At 37.1% G+C, this 19,713-nt stretch overlaps 1 protein-coding gene across 3 annotated transcripts in view; it reads left to right on the forward strand.

Annotated features, from left to right (window-relative positions):
• DST (dystonin) overlaps positions 1–19,713 on the forward strand; it is a 277,490-nt gene that overhangs the window by 205,519 nt on the left and 52,258 nt on the right. For all 3 annotated transcript variants that reach the window (XM_029962798.1, XM_029962799.1, XM_029962797.1), the window contains 11 exons: positions 4,447–4,608; positions 5,650–5,820; positions 7,147–7,313; positions 9,472–9,631; positions 9,896–10,222; positions 10,391–10,475; positions 11,589–11,830; positions 12,849–13,055; positions 16,715–16,834; positions 17,011–17,118; positions 18,857–19,075. In XM_029962798.1, the coding sequence (XP_029818658.1) occupies positions 4,447–4,608; positions 5,650–5,820; positions 7,147–7,313; positions 9,472–9,631; positions 9,896–10,222; positions 10,391–10,475; positions 11,589–11,830; positions 12,849–13,055; positions 16,715–16,834; positions 17,011–17,118; positions 18,857–19,075 (1,968 nt within the window). The remainder of the gene's footprint in view (positions 1–4,446; positions 4,609–5,649; positions 5,821–7,146; positions 7,314–9,471; positions 9,632–9,895; positions 10,223–10,390; positions 10,476–11,588; positions 11,831–12,848; positions 13,056–16,714; positions 16,835–17,010; positions 17,119–18,856; positions 19,076–19,713) is intronic.

The raw sequence follows: 19,713 nt of genomic DNA on the forward strand, positions 1-19,713 counted from the left end.
CTGGGCGGGCGGGACGCGCCAGCGCTCCGCGACGGGGGTTTCCCTCCCTCGCCTGCTTCCTCGCAGCTGCGCTTCAGAAATGAGGAGGAGGGAGCGAGGGCAGCCCGCTAGCTGCAGCTTGTAGTCGGGACCTGACGAATGTAAACCTGCCGTGCCTTCGGGGGACGCGCCGCGCTTGCTCTGCTCTGCAGCTGCCTTAAAGAGCTCTCCAGGATGGGAGAATCGGTCTGAAACATTCATTTTCCGACGGTCTGCTCAAAGGACGCATCGGCTTGGCTGCTGGAAAGTGATGTTTTCTTCTGAGACTTGTGGAGGCACCGCGGACAAGCCTGGTACAAGAGGAGGATAAGCTGCCTTTCAGATCAAGGTTATTTATAGCTACTGCCAAAAAAGTAAAGGACTGGTTTATTATTCTTACTGTTCTGGATTTAACTTATTTCCACGCCCCGCACCCCAAGATTTTCTCCGTGCCTTGGTCAGGACTATACAAGCCACTGTGGATTCTGTCTTTACAAGTTGCTACACCATGTTTTATTTATAAAGGAGATGGGACCCTGCAAACCAGTTAAATGGATTACAGTTAAGCAGTCATCTACAGAAGATAATGTACTGCCTTCTGTAATGCCTGTTCATTTGGAAGGCTTATTTGGGAGATTTTAGATACAGATGCTGACCTGGAAAAATAGATGAAGACTTCCACTGAATGTTTAAAATATTTGGCTACTGCTGGTTTTTGCTATAATTTGTTTTTCTGTGACATTGGAAAATTTCTGTTACTTTCTAACTGAAGCACTTTATATTTTGGGGGGTGTGGAACCTCACATCCAGGTAAAGTCACATTTAAACGGATGCACTGATTATGAATGACCTCAGCCACCTCATATCTTATGATGTATATTTTGTGTCTATGCATCTTATGCTAAGGGCAAGTTTACTATTCCTTCAGACTGCTAGTGTTTTTTAAATGTTTCTCCTGAGTCCATGAAAACAGAGGTATAGTGGTGTACTTGTGTGAATACTTTGGAGATGGGGAAGCCACTTAGCAGGCCAGACTGTCTACGCCAGAATCCTCCATGTGTTGGCAAAGGGGAAGAAGATGAAGATCTAAATATTGAGGACTGCTACGTTCCCCAGAGGTCTATCTATGACACTGTGCGGTTGAATGAACAGATTGACTCGGGCTCCAAGGGCAGCCTCTCTTCGAGGCATTTCACAGACCGGACTTTACCCTACAGTCACAGAACACTGGACATCAGCACTTTGTGCTCCAATGGTGTCCTTACTTCTTCCAGTGTTTTTGAGCTCCGAAGCCGTGAAGCTAACAAGTTAGATGAAAAGATGATCTTTGATGCTCTTAAACTGAACAGTGATATAATTCGGACAGCTGGATTACCCAAAGTGAAGTCTCACACAGAAAAGAAGGAGCACAGACGATCGTGGAGAATGCTTGTTCCACCCAACTTTTCAGATTACACTAATAAAAGTGAAAGCTCCTTTAACGAAACTGCTGATATGTCAGAGGCAGCTAGACTGGGCAAATGCAAATGGGGTACGAATTCTCTTACCTCGGAAGAGGATGATTCTGGTTTATGCAGCCCTCCAACAGAAAGAGAAGATAAACAAGATACACTCTTAGCAGGGGATCAAACTCAAATACAGTGTCTATCTTCTGCAGAAGATATCCATGCAGTAGGTCAGTTCAAACCACATATCCCAGCAATTTGCAGAGAGCAGCAAACCCCACTGCATGCAAGCACGAATGTCGCTGTCAAAGAAAGCTGCAGATTGGCTTTGCATGACGTTTTACCCTCTGGAAAAGTAAAACAAAGCAATGCACAGACATGTGAGAGTGATCAGGAAGAGATGGGGGGGAAATACTCTCACTTACAAGGTTTCAAAGAGAAACCTCTGTCACATGAAGATCCTCTTCGAAGTGATGGAAGAGGTATTAGCCTTGGCAAAAATGAAATGGAAAATGCATATGAAGTTAATGAAAAAACTAAAATGCAAGTCACAACAGTAGAGGAGGATTGTGTGGATGATGCACCTCCTCATGTAGATGTTTATTATATGAATGCTGCTGTAAACACTACTGACTTGGATTTTGCAAAATATGAAATTTTATCTGAAACGGAGGAATTCAGTGTAGCACATACAGGATCAAATGAAATGGCATTTTCTGTACAACAGCTTGAATTAGATAGTACTGTAAACTGCCCAAAAACTTTTCCAGGGGGAAATGGCAATATCTGGACTACTGGTATTCAAGATACCTTGGATAGAGTCTGCAATGGCCTCTTGTCCAATAAGGTAATAAAAAAAAAATCCACAGATTTGTGAAATAGTTGTAATATAACCTTACAGATATTTGTTTAAAACTTTGTTTTGTTGTTGTTGCAAAACTGTAACTTTATTATTATGATTGTTATTATTTAAGCAGATGCAGTAATCAGTGTCATTTGCATAGCACACATGGGGTGTCCAAAACAGGTGGAATGGTCAGTATGGAAAATGAACTGGGGGCAAATTCTGAGAGGGGTGCTTACTCCAGTTGTTTTGAGCAGGATTATTTATTGTCCAGCTGGTGCTTGTTACTCCTGACTGGAGTGCCTCCTCCATGCTCGGTGTCTGTACAGAGCGTGGCTACAGGCAATGCCATTCAAGGGCAGCTACAGCCCTTGTGTTCAGCTTGAACAGCCTTACTCATCAAGGTACAAGCAACAGTATCAGATAGTTGTGGTTTCCAAAGCAGTCAGATTAAAGGTTCACCGCCTCTTCTGAGAGCTGCCTTTTGCATTTGCGTGCCAGAAAGCAAATCTGACTCTACGGTAGTATTTTACAAGCACTGAATCTTGCAGTGCTTTGTGAGTGGTGGATGAGGTAAGAGAGTAAGTGAAACTTTGTAATAAGGAAAGGGTGTTTGTCGGGTCTGTAATCTTTTTCTCCCCATTCTGGTTGAAATCTGAGATACTTCAAGCTTTGTTGCTAAATTGTTCTGGTAAACTTTGGCCTCAACAATAATTGTAATTTATTTTAAGCTTCTCTCCACAAAGAATGTGTGCATTTTTAAAGGGCAGATTATGGAGATCGGTCCTCTCTGTGGTAGGATGTTTCTCTCAAAAGATGAGGCTTTATGGCACATAAAAGAAGAATTTGTTATTTATTCTGTATGGAAATATTATTCTACCTCCTCCCTACCCTACAGTCAAGAAAAACACAATCGTTTTCCTTTTTCTAGGAGCAGCCAACTCATTCCATACTCTCAATATTCATGTAACCACAGTCTTAGAGTTTTTGGGGGGGGTGGGGGTGGTTGTTGTTTTGTTGGGGGTTGTTTGTTGGGGGGGGGTGTTTTTTTTCTTTTTTTTAGGACAAAATTGTTAGGGGTCCTTAATTGTTTTACCCCTCATGTTTAGGGTATTTGGTGTAGCCTCTAGATTGACTTGTCAAGCTGGTGGAAGTGTGCTCAGGCACCTGAGGTCTGCAGCTTTAAAAGCAGTCACTTGCCACACTGTGTTTGGTGCAAAAGAGGAGAGTTGCTGGTACTTTCAGAGTGATCCCTGCTTTTCAGGATGCTAAGAAAGGTTGCTTTGAATGCACTAAGTGTACACTAAAACTGTTAATGAATGCTGCTATAGAAACTGAAGGATTTAGGGTCAAAAGTTGAGCATTCTTTAGCATTGTTTATTCATTGGTTATTTTTCAGTGGCCTGTGTAATTAATTCAGGGGCTTCAGGCCATTTTCTGATCTCATTGACGCTTGTGTCAGTGCAGCTTAATGCTGGTGAATACAAATGGAGATTTACACTGCTGTTGCTAATTATAATAATCTGGCTCTAAAAAAGCTTAAATACCTGCAAGAGTAAAATAAAGAAAACAGAAAACTGCTCAAACTGCTGTTGGGCATGGTCAAAGCCCTGGCAATTTGCAAGAGTATCCTTTGAATGAAAAACCATTTTCCTGGGGTGTCTGCTGTGATACTGGTTCAACAGCATCTGTAGTGCCTCCTCCTCACTTGTTACCATTATAATCTCCTAAACCCGACCTTAAAATATCTCTTTCTTCACTGCTCTTTGACTTAAACTTTGGCTTCTGTTTTAATTTGGAAAAAATGCCCAATTGTCTCTCTTGGTCTGTGCTGGTTTTTTACCCCCCAAAACTTCCACTGCCCCTCTTTTTCTCTGTCCCTTTCCCTTCTATCTAAAATTACTAATGAAAGTGTATGCCATTTTCCCCTCTATGGTGTATTTAATTTACTCTGTTTAGATTAAGTCTATTCTGTTTAGATTTATTAATATTTTTAGGAAGGTCCTCATGAGGAATGGCTTACTTTCTTCTAGACAACGATTTTAAGATTTTTTTTATTGCATACTGTCATGTAAACACTAGGTGCATTTTATGTCAGAAGATATCATGTTTCTTGTCTGTCTTGGATTTCAACTGCAGGTATTCCAGAAAGAAGAAATTGAACCCTTGCAAGTAAAACAACAAGAGGTAAATTGGTTGGGCCAAGGCCTTATTCAGAGTGCTGCTAAAAGTACCAACACAGAAAACCTTGAACATGACCTTGAAGATGTCAACACCCGGTGGAAGACTCTTAATAAGAAGGTTATTATTTTGAATACTATTCTGCTTGTGTTGTGTTCTGCCATTTGATTCTTTGCTTGCTGACGTCTTTTAAAATACAGGAAATTAAATATTCATGAAGGATATGAATTATATTTACTTTCCACAATCACTGTGTTCATAGTTCTAAGGATAAGGTATCACTAGTAGCCAGAGGTATTGCTGTCATTTATAAGGTTTTGTCAAACTTTCTATAGATCTGTCCTGGATTTTTATTCAGGAAAGACTCACAGAATCACAGAATGGTTGAGGTTGGAAGGGACCCCTGGAGATCATCTAGTCCAACTTTCAGTCTTTGTTCATGTTTTTTGACTCTGTTGTGTATGCTCAGGTACACTGTTGTACCTACACAGTGCACAGAGCACTGATACAGCCCAGCGTTGTGTGACTGGTGGCTTGTTTATAGCACCCTAAGGATTTTATTGCTTGAGACATCAGAAGGTACCTCTGCTTTGGGAAACTGGCTGTAGATGTTTTTCTGTACTTTTCAGGAGTTTTCTTCCAGCAGTAGCTGCTGTTGGAAAATGAGAACAGTGGGAAGTAGAAATGGTGCTCATCTTGCTCTGCTCTCTCTTCCTGAAGGAGTGATGCAGCAGAACCACAGATACCTGTGGTTCACCTATTTGCCTTCTCTTTTCCTTTTTTTTCTTCCCACTGATGGCATTATTATTCCTTATTAAGAGTTGCTACTTTGGATTCCTGGCTTGCTCTTTCTATAAGGAAAATAGAGACCATCTGAAACACAAACATCCTGTCAGTATACTTCATAATACTGTAGCTGTATAAAACAGGACTATCTTGTAAGGAATTACTAGAGCAGGCTGATTTACTTGGAGATAACCTCTTCTTTTCATTGGATGTCTGCAGACTCAGGAGATTAATGCTAAATTGTGGCATAGTGTTGTTATGAACAGTTACAGAAATGAGAGTATTTGTTAGTGATACTGACAGATGTTCTACAGATTTTGGCTAATTATTTCATAGCAATAAAAAGAAAAGGTGAGATCCTCTACTTTTTTTTAGGTTGCCCAGCGTGCTGCACAATTGCAGGAAGCCCTCCTCCACTGTGGGAGATTTCAGGATGCCCTTGAATCTCTGCTTAGCTGGCTCATTGATACAGAAGATCTTGTGGCTAATCAGAAACCACCATCTGCTGAATTCAAAGTTGTGAAGGCCCAAATACAAGAACAGAAAGTAAGTGAAATGGTTTCAGAATATCTCTCCTTCCACTGGATCAATGAGAATAAATTCCCAGTATTTGACAAAGCATAATATTTGTTCAAGCGTATTCTAATACACTGGAGTGTGCTGAGGTTTTTAAAGGAGCCATCTGTTCAAAATTGAAGACTGTCCAGTGCTGGGAGAAGTGCTCATCTTCTGGGACATAAGATAAAGAGTAATGCTGTGCAATCTGAGGTCTGGTTAGAATTATTAGCATTATCTGGAAAGGATTGTTAAAGGTCCATTGGAAAAAGAGCAAGCGTAAAATCCAGCATTTGGCCATTTGAAAAGTAGGAAATAAAAACTGTAAATTTTCATTGTAATACTTCCAAGATGATGTTGCAGATTACAGACTTAAATACTTGGCTCTTGATCCTGATGTGATCATTGTTGGTAATTAGTTGAAACACGGTTGGGAAATGGCCTCTGCTAATGTATAAGCACTATCGTTGTCATCAACTTTGGCAACTTTTAATAATGGTTATAGAAAAAAGAATGCTAATGTAGCTGATAAAACATACAGTTCATGCAGTTGGACTGTGTGGTCCACTACCACCCACAGGTTTAATATAAAGTTATGGTCAGTACAGGTTGTCGTGTTGGGATATCTGCAGATGCAAAATGTTGGTGTTACCAAAGACAAGTACAGAATGGAGGAAGGGAGAATTGTAGACAGCAATCTGTTATTCTTCATGGAGGAGTTGATTTACCATACTAGATCAGTGAACTCAATTGTACCTCAAACAAGTGATGAGTTGATTATACAGTAGTTTTTATATCTGTTTTCCTCTCTCTCTATGTGTCAGAATTACCTTTGTGATGCCAAATCTAGAAGGGCATGCAGCTTTTTCATAAATGTTCCTATAAAATGTAACAGATACTCTAAATAGCTTGTTTCGCTCAATGGTATTAAGTAGAACTCTTTCCTCTGTATGTTCCTTCTTTGGGCTGCCACACATATTTAGCCCAGAGAAATCAGGGATATTGATTGGGCTTTGTGAAACTGCTGTTCTTAGGAAAACTATTGAGAAACTAAAATGAGCCTGTGTTGGGGAGGGGAAGAGGTTGACGTGTGTGGCGTGTGTGTGTCTCTTTGATTAGCATTGTTCACGCTTTTATCACAGTATAGGCATTGTGGTTTTGGTTTTTTTGTTTATTTTGTTTGGTTTTTGGAGTTTTTGTTTGTTTGTTTGTTTGTTTGTTTTTGTCTTTAACAGATTTTCAGGAAGTCTACTGTTTTTACATTTGCGTTATTGCAATGTTTCTTAATACCCTAGTGCTTGATTGCTTTCTCTGCAGCTTCTCCAGAGGTTGCTGGATGACCGCAAGCCTACTGTTGAGGCAATCAAGCGTGAAGGGGAGAAAATTGCAGAGTCAGCAGAGCCTGCTGATAGAGTGAAAATCTTGAAGCAGTTGAGTTTCCTGGATAGTCGGTGGGATGCATTGCTCAGTAAAGCTGAAACAAGGTATTTGAAATTCTTTTATGGATAAGAAAAATGTAGAAATAGCATAGATGTTTAGGAGTAGCATGTGGAACTCTGTAGTGTGAAGTAGTATCATTCTTGTTATTGCATTACATTATAGTGTCTTGATGTTGATATAATGAGGGAAAAGGGGACAGAAGTGACTTGAACAGACCAAAAGCCTGTAAAAAAGGTTTAGTCTAAGATGCAACAATCTGCTAGAATTAACTGGATATATATCTTCTGGACATTTTATCTCTGTCAGTTAATTAGAATGCAAGTTTCTTGATGCAGTAACCTGTTCTGCAGTAGAATTAAGTGCAAATTTTACACTTAACAAATAATAATGATATACTCTTGGAACTTCAGAATCCTGACTTGCTGCTCAATTCTTCCCTTTTTCTGTTTAATGTCATCTACGTAATTAGTTTCTGCAACTTACAGATCCTCATACTGTCAATTGCTGATATATGCAGGGTGCTGGGGTTCCCTTAGTTTTCAAGAAGAAAAAGGACCATTAAAGTATATAGATATATTCTAGCAACACAGAAAACTGCAGTGTCTTAAAAGACATTGCAGACCAATTCAAGTTCCTATTAAAAAAAGAAAACAAAAATGATACACGTAGTATCTGTGTATACAAAGACTTTCATTTATGAGTTGTTGTCAATATATAAAATACCTGTAAAATTATGAACTGTAAAGTGTCTTTGAAGAAGTCTGTGTTAAAAAGCTTACTAAGCATGTTTTCTGGGTGGGGATTTGATAAGGACAGCCTTGTTCAGAGTGGAGAGAAGAAGAGTGTGCATAAGAAGTAGCCTGAAAAAGATATATAATTGAGAATAAGAAAGGATTTGGAAAGTTGAGAAAAATGAATTAAAGTGAACAGTGAAGCTTTACAGTGAAGAACAAATGGTTGTGTTGGCGCTTAGAGAAGCACTGAACTTGTTTCTGTCTCCTATTCATTCTCTTTAGTTGAACCTGTTTTGTTACCTCGTACTAATAATATGATTATTTAATTAGTCAACCACTAATAGACCATTATTTCCTTCTTTCTTTCTTTTTTTTTTTTTATTGAAGGAGTATGACTCATTAGCTGGGGTAATTGTTAATGTCATGTTTAATTTAATATTATTCTCCCAGTCTGGTGATATTTAATTACAAATGAAATTGCAACTTTTTCGAAGCCGTCTATTAGCTTGTCTCCATTTTTCTTTGGCTGGTCTCTGGAAATGAAGAGGGAATTTGAGGATAATTTTGAAGACTACATAGAATACTTCACGGAGTGTTCATGGCTAAGTCTCTCAAGTCTACCTTGTTTATAAGCCTTGGAAAGCACATATAAACACAGCTTTTTTCTGGAATGAGATCCTCATTTGAAAGACAATATTGTGATGTTTTTCATGTAGGACAAATCTCTCCTATAAATCTGCTTGAATGACATTTGTTCAACACTGATTGTAGAGAAGACTTTTCTCTAATCAAGAGTCTCCTCTGAAATGTAGTAATATGAACCAGAAGTGTTTTAGATACTGCTTTTCTATTTTGGAGGTCAAGTCTCTGTGCTTTATTAATGTTGTTTCACTAACTTCATTGAGAGCTTTTATCCAGAACAAGAGATGCAAAAGTAGAGCCAAATAGTTCTGTTCACATCATTGAACAAATGTTTAAAGATATTTTACAATGCTGAGGAAGCATGACAGTATGTTCTGGTTCAGTAAAGGCTTTGCCTAACTTTAAAACATGCATAATAGTCAAGAGAGTGTAACTTTATGCTTTAAGACAGCTAGAAACTTGAGAACTATCCTAATTGAGTATTAAACAATGTTTTGCTGAATGGAGTGCTAGATTATTTGTAGCAAAAACTGTATTAATAAAGTTATATTATTTTTATTAGCAAAACTGGTATATTGGCTAAAAGAGTTTCAAATGTCTTTGGAGGTGTTTGTTTGGGTTTTTTTTAAATTTTATTTGATTTTTACTTTACCTTGCTTTTCATTGAGTATCACGGATATATTTCTGTTTCATTTGATGACTGGTTCCCACAATGAGACTGAATTATTTCTGTTTTTTTGCAAAGGATTCAAGGGACTTTTTTCTTTTTAACTGTTTCAAACTTACTTCATCACAGGAAATAACCATTCCCTTGGCTTGTTGATAGGAACCGTCAGTTGGAAGGCATCTCGGTGGTAGCGCAGCAGTTCCACGAAGCTCTGGAACCACTGGTGGAGTGGCTGAGCACCACAGAGAAGAGGCTTGCAAATGCAGAACCCATTGGAACACAGGCCTCCAAACTGCAGCAGCAAATTGCTCAGCATAAAGTAAGATACAAACCACTCAGTTGCTTTTGTCATTCTTTTCAATGCTTCTGTAAAGCACAAGTGTCAAAACTGTTGCAGAATACCGGTGTTTTACCATACTGGATTTTGTTTGGTTTGGTTTTTTTCCCTGTAGTTTCAGTTTTACATATTTATGTTGGCAATATGTCCTTTTTCATTCATTTTTTATTGAGTTCCACTCACATTTCTTTTATGTTTTTCTCATTTTGTTTTCCATTATTTTTCATTATTTAAAATAAAATATAGGCCCTAGAAGATGATGTCCTAGCTCACAATAAGAGTTTACATCAGGCCATTAGTGCTGGTCAGTCTCTAAAGACTATGAGCTCCAGGGAAGATAAAGATATGGTGCAGGAAAAGCTAGATTCTTCTCAGGCACGATTCATTGAAATTCAAGAGAAGAGCAACAGCAGGTCTGAACTTCTCCAGCAAGCTTACAGCAATGCTCAGATTTTTGGGGAGGATGAAGTTGAATTGATGAACTGGCTGAATGAAATCCATGATAAACTGAACAGATTGTCAGTCCAAGACTGCAGCACAGAATTGCTTGAGAAACAGCACACTGAACTACTGGTATTTTGATTTCTGTTCATTTATTATTTAATTATTTTTTAAATTTTATTTATATTCTCATACTTCATTTATTTTCATTAATGTATTTGATTTAAAATGTCAATATCCTTATTCCAAAAAAGAATATTTTGTTATGTCTGTGCTAACACAAATGGCCTTTTGTCATAGGATCTTCAGGAAGAGATTCTTCTTAGGAAACAAAATGTTGATTTGGCTATACAAAATGGCTTAGAACTTCTCAAGCAAACAACAGGTGAGAACTTACATAAAACTATGATTTGTCATACTTTTTTTCCCTTGTACTTGCAGGTCCTTAAGAGAAAATTAAGGTGAAACTTGTAAATATTGTTCATATTTACTGGTTAAAGCAATTATAGTTGTTTATTTTAATAAAGGTTTGAGGTCAAGCTAGGGCATGTTTTGGGGCTAATTGTTCACTAATGTAAGTGAGCAAAAGTCCTTTTTTGCGTGTAGAGAATTTTGTCATTGAATCCTTTTTTATTTTTAGTGGAAAATTATTCTAGTGAACCTGCATTCCATTCCTAATAGCAAGCTATGGGCATTACTCATAATGGAAGGCTGTTTGGCAGTGGATGCAGTCAGTTCCCTGCAGGCATTCACAGATGAACGAGATACTAAACTACCTTTTAGTGCAAGAGGGAAGCTTTGTCCACTGGAGCTAACACTGTGGGAAAAGTTGCATTCCAGTTCTATACGTGTCGGTTTGTAGATCAACATCTGTCCAGATTTTCCTGTACTTCTAAAGTTCTTGAACTCTTTGAGATATACATATGTTTGTATATATATGTCCAAACTTAGACATTATGCATATTCTATAATGACATCTGAACATAGGCTAATAAATTTCAGTACATTGGTTTTTCTTTTAGCCTTTTGATCTGTGCTTCAAATGCACAGTAAGGAGGGTGTATGGTGATGTCAAATATTACTGAAATTGAAAGTCTATGTGTTTTTTTTGTTCTTTGCATTTTCAATACCCCTTTTAAAAGGTTTTTTTGTCTTTTATAAGAAGTATTGTGAATTTAAGGGGGAATTTTTTTAACTAGCATTTGTTTTAAATATTGGATCTAACTCCTTACTTTCTAATAAGTTTAGTAAAGCAGAAGAAAGACAGAAGGACAAATCCTGAACTGAAGTAAACTTTGTAGCTCTGTGGACTTTAATGATGGTAGGGTAATTTAAAAGAGTTGAGGATCGACCTTGTGTTGTTTGGGTTATTTTATAAGTTAAATACTGAGGAGTTTGTAATATGTGGGGTTTGGGATTTGGTGCCTTTTTTGTTTTCTTTTTTGTTTTCTTTTTAATATTTGTGATCATGGGAAATAACATCCCTCTCATATTTTAGGTGATGAAGTGGTCATAGTTCAAGATAAACTGGAAGGCATTAAAGCGAGGTACAAAGACATTATGAAATTGAGTTCTGATGTATCCAAGACTTTGGAGCAGGCTCTGCAGCTTGCAGGTCAACTGCACTCAACTCATGAGCAACTCAGCAAATGGCTTGATGAAGTAGAGGTGGAGTTACTCTCCTATGAAACTCAAATACCCAAGGGTGAAGAATTAAGCCAAGTACAAGAAAGACAAAAAGTAGGTTTTAGAATCTGTGTAATATTTATTGCTCTGTGGTTCAGCAAGGTTATGTGTTAACTTATGTTAGACATAAAGTTGTTTTTTGAATAACTGATTCTGGTATCAGATCATTTCACTAAACACTGCAGTAGTTAACAATCATACTCCCTTTCCAGAGTCATCTGTTGTAATCACTTATGAAATTGGGCTGAGGTTTACTTTTAGCACAAGAGAAGTACAACATTTCTGTTTTTTTCAAGGAGCTGCCTAATACTGGGAAAACTTTGTTTGCCAGCTTATGAGTTATTTTGGTTCTTTAGCTGTGGCATGGATAAAATTCTGTAAAGTATAAAAAAAGTCAGCATTTTAAATATATTACTGATTTTGTTAAACTAGATTTGTTGAAAAAGAAAAAATGTAATATAAGCTACATAGTATGGAAAATGTTGAGGAGGGGAAGCTTAAAAAAAAATCCATTATATTTCTTTTTATATATATAAGAAATGAAACCACAGTGGGGAGGGTTCTGTACAGGTAAAGACTCATTCCTTTGTGTAAATATGTACTTGGAATTTGATCCAGTCATTGTTCATTTAAGAAATTACTTGAATTCATCATATTTTGCTATAATGCATGCTGATTTCACTTGCTGGTGATTTACTTCATTATGGAGTTGCAGTTTGCAACCATCCATTAGTTTTACTTTCTTTGGTTGCTTCATGAAGTACTAACAACTCTTACAAAATTACAAAGAATTTCATACAGTCTTACTGACTGGACAAATACATTTAGGATAGATTCTGTTGAAAATTCTCATTAAGAAGCACCCACCTTTCTGTCAAACAACTTACAGTATCAAAAAGCTAATACAGCTCAGCCAAAAATAAGTATGGTAATTTATCCCTTTGGTTTGTGTGTAAAACATTTCAGTTCTTGACTCAGAGCTGATAGAATGAAAACACGTGCAAACTGTGTATATTCCGTTCATATACTGCCATGTTGAAATGGTTTAATTGTTTTAAATGGCCTTTTTCAGGAGCTGAAAAAAGAAGCAAAGAACAACAAAGGCTTACTGGACACTCTGAATGAAGTTGGCAGTGCCTTCCTGGAACTGGTGCCATGGAGGGCCAGAGAGGGGCTTGACAAGATGATAACAGAGGACAATGAACGTTACAGATTAGTGAGTGACACGATCTCTCAGAAGGTGGATGAGATTGATGCTGCCATCCTGAGATCCCAGCAGGTACGGAAAACTGTTCTTTGGGCTGTAACAGTCTCTGACCATGGGTACCTGAATGAAAGATGTCCTTTAATAATGTTGCCAAAACTTGTTATGCTTGAACAGCAAAAGGCCCATTTGAATGAAATGGGACTCCATTGTTAAGATATGAATACCAGAACTCTGTCAATCTGTACACTGTTGTAGTTGTCTACCTCTTTGTTGGTGCAAACATCAGTATTTTAGCGAAAATTGCTCTATCGATCTTGTGGCTTCTTGAGTGGGAGTTTGTTTAATTAAGAACGGAATGGCCCACATCTTTTGTAAATCATGTTATGTTAAGTAAAATATGGTCCAGATCCTGAGCCAACTTTACTGGATGCAACACTGATATCTCTAGTCTTGCCACACCTTTTAGCATCAGCTGATTGTCTAGCTCCGCTGCACTTTACACAGTTAAAAGCTGGATTATCTTATTCAAACTGTAGTGGAGGATTTATATAACAATTGCTTTTATTCCTGTCTACAGTGCTTTTTTTCTTGGTGCTCAAAAACTGAGTTATTTAATATGTGGAGGTTTCTGTACATGCACAGAGACTCTCACTTTGGGAACTGAGCTCTAATTTCATCACTAAATAATCTCATATTTAAGCCTGCTTATAAATGTATCGTTTTCCAGTGTCTGCCTACAGTTCAGGCATAAAAATGTTGCTGGAGATTTCTATTTCTGCTAATAGTTCCCATAAACAGTTGTAACAGGACATGGAGAAAGCATGTGTGATAATCTCAATGTTTGCCGAAAGCCGACTAAAAGACACTGGCAGTAATTCAGATTTTCTTCTAACTGAGGTTAAAAATAACTTCTTGTTTCTTTTTAAGGGGTTTGCTATGAATATTATCTTGTCTCACTAACCAAATCCTCAAAAATGAAGGGTGATTTTTTTTTCTTTTTTAGTGAGGGATAAGGGTGAGATAGGAGAGTATATTTTGGCTCTCCTTAAGATTTTTTGAATTCCATCAGTATGTAGCATCCTCTAGCACAAGTTCAGCAATTTCAGGTCCAGGCATGAAAAACCCAGAGCTGCTATTCCACTAGCTAGTGTTCCAAGGGCACATTGCACCCTCATCCTGCATACCCCTAACTTCCACTTCAGCCAACTCACATCACCACAATAAACTCCTATACACTATATCCTGTAATAAGTATCAGGTGGCTTAGTGCGCTTCCTGTGAAGGATAAGCTACTTTCCATTTAGATCATGCAAAATAAAAAGCATTTTTGGACAAGCTAGTGTTTTTGTAAACTTGATCTGTGCAACTTGTTCAAGTGCCTATACTATTAAGAAGTTTTGGGTGGAGGGCAAAGCTGCTAAGAGCATGAGGGTTTAATAGGAGTAGTGTGGGCTTTGTGCTAGATGTTACTGGCCCAAGGTGAGAAATATGGTAGGCTATATGGATGGTTAATAGTGCTTCATGTTGTGAATGGAAGCTGGAAGGCTTAATAGAACTAATGCAATATCCTGGGTTTTAACTACCTGACCAAAATGCTTACAGATGGATAGATTTATCTTAGGCAGAAATTTAGCTACATGGTTTAATCTTCATTTCTCAATACTGAAAGCATTGGTTGGGATCCCCTAGTGAAGGAGTGCTATGTAGAAACACAAGGTCATATTCTACTTTTGGCTTACTTGTTCTTCACTCTAAAGCAGTCATGGAGAGTGCTTTAGAAAGCATTCATGGAGCAAATCACAGCATCATCACATTCAGAAGTCAGTCATTCCTCATTGGAAGAAAAAGTACCACAATGAACTATGCTTGGTTAGACTGGATGGGATTAAGTAAATCATTTCATAGTGACTGAAGGGCTTATAAGTAACTGTCATGCATAAGGGGAAGAAAACATTTCAAATTTTGGGTTCAGAGAGTACCAATTTTATGCTTTTTATTCCTTAATGTTGTTTTTAAGCATTACAAATTACCCTTAGAAAACTGAGTTTAGAGTTCTGTGTCTTCTTGGTTCTATTTAACCTAGAAGTTTCACTGTCATGCCTTGATTTTGTTATTTCCGTTAAATATTTTCCAATATTACTTACATACCCATGAATATTGTGTACCAGGTAGTCACACTGCAGTTAGTTTGTACATCTAACACAACTGAAATTACCTTCCACATTTATGTCATAAATAGATGGACTTCTGAAGAGCTTGGTTATGTACTCTAGTTTCTAAAACCAGGCTTTAACTACCACTGGTACATGTGCTTCATGCTGATGTTTATAGTACTGATTGTTTCAGAACATACATATATTAGGAAGTCACAATATTTAGGACAAAACTTACTTTCTCTTACTTTAAATGACAAATGACGTATAGTGAAAAAGAATGTTGTGCTCTTTCATGTAACAAATGGATTATAAAGGCTGAAAAAGATTGACTCATAAAGAATGAAATCTCAGAACCGCTTCTTTTGTTTTTGTGGAACTCATGTTTAACTACTAAGACAAGTCTGATTTAGTGACTAAAGTGAACTCCAGCTATGTTAAGGAGTAAGGCTGTCATAGTCTACAGCCACAAGACCAGCATATTTCAAGACAAGTGCAACTCAGAGTGTTCAGAAAGAGACTTCTGAGGAAAGTGTCGGTATCAAACACAAGTAGCAGCTTCTGACCTAAAATGTCCTGATAGACTTTTACAGTAACTCAGGGCCATATTAATGTCAGCTAATTTCGGTGGGGGTCAGAGTTTTAACTAATTCAAAAGATAAATTCTTAGTAGTTTCTACATTGCGCATCTGATACATCCATGTAATATTTCTCTATGGCTTAGGCTCAAAGCTGCCCTGGTTGAGCTGCAACATCTGTATGCTAAGATGCATGCCTATAAACTTGATCTGAAGAGAGAATGCGTGATTTATTTTTTTTTTTTAATGTGGTCTTAGATTTCAGAAGACTTAGATCCCCACACACTCTCCTTCATGCTCTTCTTTACCAATTAGTAAGAAACAGGTTCTTTAAGTCCTCTGATTATGTTAGTGCTTTGACGTAATTTCTGAATTGTTGAGTAATTGTAGTCAGAAATTAATCATTTAGGAAAGGACGGGCTGCACCTAAATGCTCACAAAAAATTTTTGCATTTAATCTGAGGTCTACTTTTGGATGAAGTCCTGCCTTCTCTGAATTCAGTGAGTTTTTTGCCCTGACTTAGTTGAACTGGGATTGTTTTGCCTTGATCATTTAATACCAAAGCAGCTCTTCAGATTAGTAGGGTAACATCAAATATCTGTGTCTCAGGATAATTGCAACACTAGCAATAATAATAAACAGAGAGATGGAAAAGACATGTGAAAGTAGAATAAAATGAAAATAAACAGTCTAGTTAAAATTCTGAGATTATAACCCTTTTTTATTTTCTTATGACTGCTGGAGAGCTGTAGGCTTTGGAAATAAGTATTTGCTTCTGTTGCTTTGTCATTCTAATGAATTAAGATGCTTGTATTACAATCCCTTAGAACCATTTTGAGCTTTGTATTTCATTATATAAAAACCTCAAATGTAAAGTGAGCCACTATCTTTCTAACAATTCAAAAGTATACTCTCTAGTCTTCTTTAAAATTTTTGAAACAGTTATTCTAATTTCATGTCTATGGAACTGCTGAACTAATTCATGTCTCCCTCATTTAGTTTGATCAAGCAGCTGATGCTGAATTTGCCTGGATTGCAGAAACAGAAAAGAAACTGATGTCTCTGGGTGATATTAGACTTGAGCAAGACCAGACCACGGCTCAGCTGCAAGTTCAAAAGGTAAAAGAAATGCGTTTCCAACTGTCATGTTAATTATTGGCCGGCACACTCTCCATCTAGAAAAATGTACTGGCATGATTTAATTTTCAGTCTATCATAATTAATGAACTTCAAAACCCAGTTTTTGCTCCATATACTTTTTTTTTTATTCTAACCATTTTTTCTTGTGTTTCAAGGCTTTTACCATGGAGATTCTAAGGCACAAAGATACCATAGATGAACTTGTTAAATCTGGGGATAAGATTATGAAAACATGCACTGAAGAAGAGAAACAGATGATGAAGGTAAAATTCCTTAAATTGCAGCTACAGTGGTAGATATGCAGACAATATACAAGTAGAAGTATTCCTGTAGTGTCTTGTTTGAAATACTAATGAGAAAGCATTAATTACAATCACTTCTAGTCAGAGGATTGTAGTACTAGAGAAAATGGTGCTGGGTATCCCTCTCCTTCCTTCAGGGTGTTCAAAGAGCAAACACTGTGTACTTGCTTCATTGCCTGACACTAATTTGTAGCCCCATTTATCATCTTAGACATCTGTGGTAAATAGTATTTTAGCCTATAGATGATTGAGTGAAGAGGTATTAGTCATCTGGGATGGTGTGTGGAATCTGGCTGTTTATCTTCTGAATTCTTTTAGGTCAGTGACGCTCTGGGTGTGTGCATTTCTGTGCCGAATTCAATGGCTGTGCACCTCGGTGTGAATTTTTACTTTCATTTCTGCTGATTTCCGTATAGGCCTCGCTTGCCAAGATTATTCTATCCTGTTGACTGTCACAGCCCATGAAAGGCATTCTTATGCCTTTGTTTATTACACACACACACAGAGCCTAATGTTGGGGCTGCAAACATGTACAGATGGATTTTTTTGTGTTGGCTGTTGGCTTTAAGAAGGATTAGTTGTGTAGTTGGGATTTCTTTGCTAAATTACGGTGAGGCTGGATATGTTGTGTAAATTTAGTCCTTCCGATGACCACCCTCCTTGAACAGTAATGCTTCAGTAATTGTTCTCTGCTGCAAGAACTCTGAATAAATTTGATTTGCTCCTAAGTGAATTTAAAATAGATGAGAAGTTCTGTCTATGAAACTGTAGTCATAAGGGAGAGCAGTTTTGTGGGAGTCTCTATTAAATAGTTTTATTTGTCAAAAATACTGTATATCTGTGTAATAGACTAGATTTTATCCTCTGGATAGCATCTCTTTAATTTATGTGCAAGACATAATAAAGGAAAGAATAGCTTGTTCAGCCAAAAAAAAATTCAAAGGCTTGCTTATATGTCTAGTTTTATCAAGGCAAGGATTTATAAGCATTGTCATATATATAATATTTCATAAACTTGATAACATGGGCAGTCTTCCACAGGAAAAATGTATGGCTAGTTGATACTTTCTTTTATTATCACATGCCCAAATACAGTAGATTTGTAATGTTTAAACCTTATAGTTCTATTGCTGTTATCTATGTTATTAATGTTAATACATTCTCATTAAGTAATATATGCTAACCTCGAAAATAATGTTTTATGGTTGCTTTTGTAAGTTTGTGAACTACAAGCACAACAGTATAAACTATTCTCTTGCCAGATTAAAAAAGGAGCCCCAAACCCAACAACCCAACAGATTTTGTGTATTGTTCATACTGCTTTGATTCAGAAATGCTGTGGAAAACTTAATTTCTGCCAAGTGTCACTGAATATAAGCATCTGCAGTAAGGAAGTGGGGTTAAGATCTGCAGTCAGATCATTTGCAGCTTGACTGGAAGCCCTATGAGTGAAGTATTATTTGTGAATTACAGTATCATTAAATATATTCTAAATACTTTGCAAGTACTCTGCCAAATTCTGATCTGCCACATTATTGATTCTGTCCACTTTAAACACCGATACTGTAAAAACATTATCAAAACTAAAATTTGGTTCACTGTGAATTGGTGCTATAATTATCAAAGACTGTTTAGAAATTAAGGTAGTGGACACATGGAAAAACATACATTGGGTTTTTTTATTAATATTACTTTACAGAAAAAAATGGAAAGCCTCTTACAGAAATATGATGCAGTCTGTCAAATGAACTCAGAGAGAAACCTTCAGCTGGAACGGGCTCAGTCCCTGGTTAACCAGTTCTGGGAGACTTATGAAGAACTTTGGCCATGGTTAACTGAAACAGAAATGATCATCTCTCAGCTTCCTGCACCAGCCCTTGAATATGAAACTTTAAAGCAACAACAAGAAGAACACAGGGTAAGCATTTTGCCAGTTTTGAAAAATGAAGAGTCAAAACCCAGGAAGTATTTTGCTAAAACTGTGGAGTACTCTGCAAAATGCTTCAAAAACCAAACAGATATTCTTCTGTTGAAAAAACACTATTATTTAAAATAATAATACAAAGTAAACAAGAGTCTCTGGAGAAGGCAGCAAATGATGTATAAGCATAAAAGAAGGCTAAAGGAGAAAAAAATTACCATTGTACTGAGAGAACTGAGCACGTAAGTTATTAGTTAAGAAGTATATTTAAAAGTACACATTAATGTTAGTATTGGAACAAACCAAACTCATAAACAAAAAGAACAGGCATGAGTTGTTGGAGCAAGAAACAAAAAGGGGGTACAGTCTGTATACAGATATGCACGTGTTGATCTTATGCACATATAAAAAATTTAGCTTTTATTTTGTTTGTAACATTGAAACTACACTTACCTGAGTCAGGAAGATGGACAATTAGAGAGCCAAAAATTGCTTGCTTGGATCCAGCCAAATAATTTCTAATGTCAAGAATGTTTGTTATGTACTAATTAAAACAAATAATTGTTTACCATAACATCACAAAATAGAGGCAACAGTGTTGTAGACTGGCCACTGTGTGGGCTCTCTTACATGGA

The sequence above is a fragment of the Manacus vitellinus genome, unplaced genomic scaffold (assembly GCF_001715985.3).
Source record: "Manacus vitellinus isolate BGI_N305 unplaced genomic scaffold, ASM171598v3 scaffold_4_pilon, whole genome shotgun sequence".
NCBI lineage: Eukaryota > Metazoa > Chordata > Aves > Passeriformes > Pipridae > Manacus > Manacus vitellinus.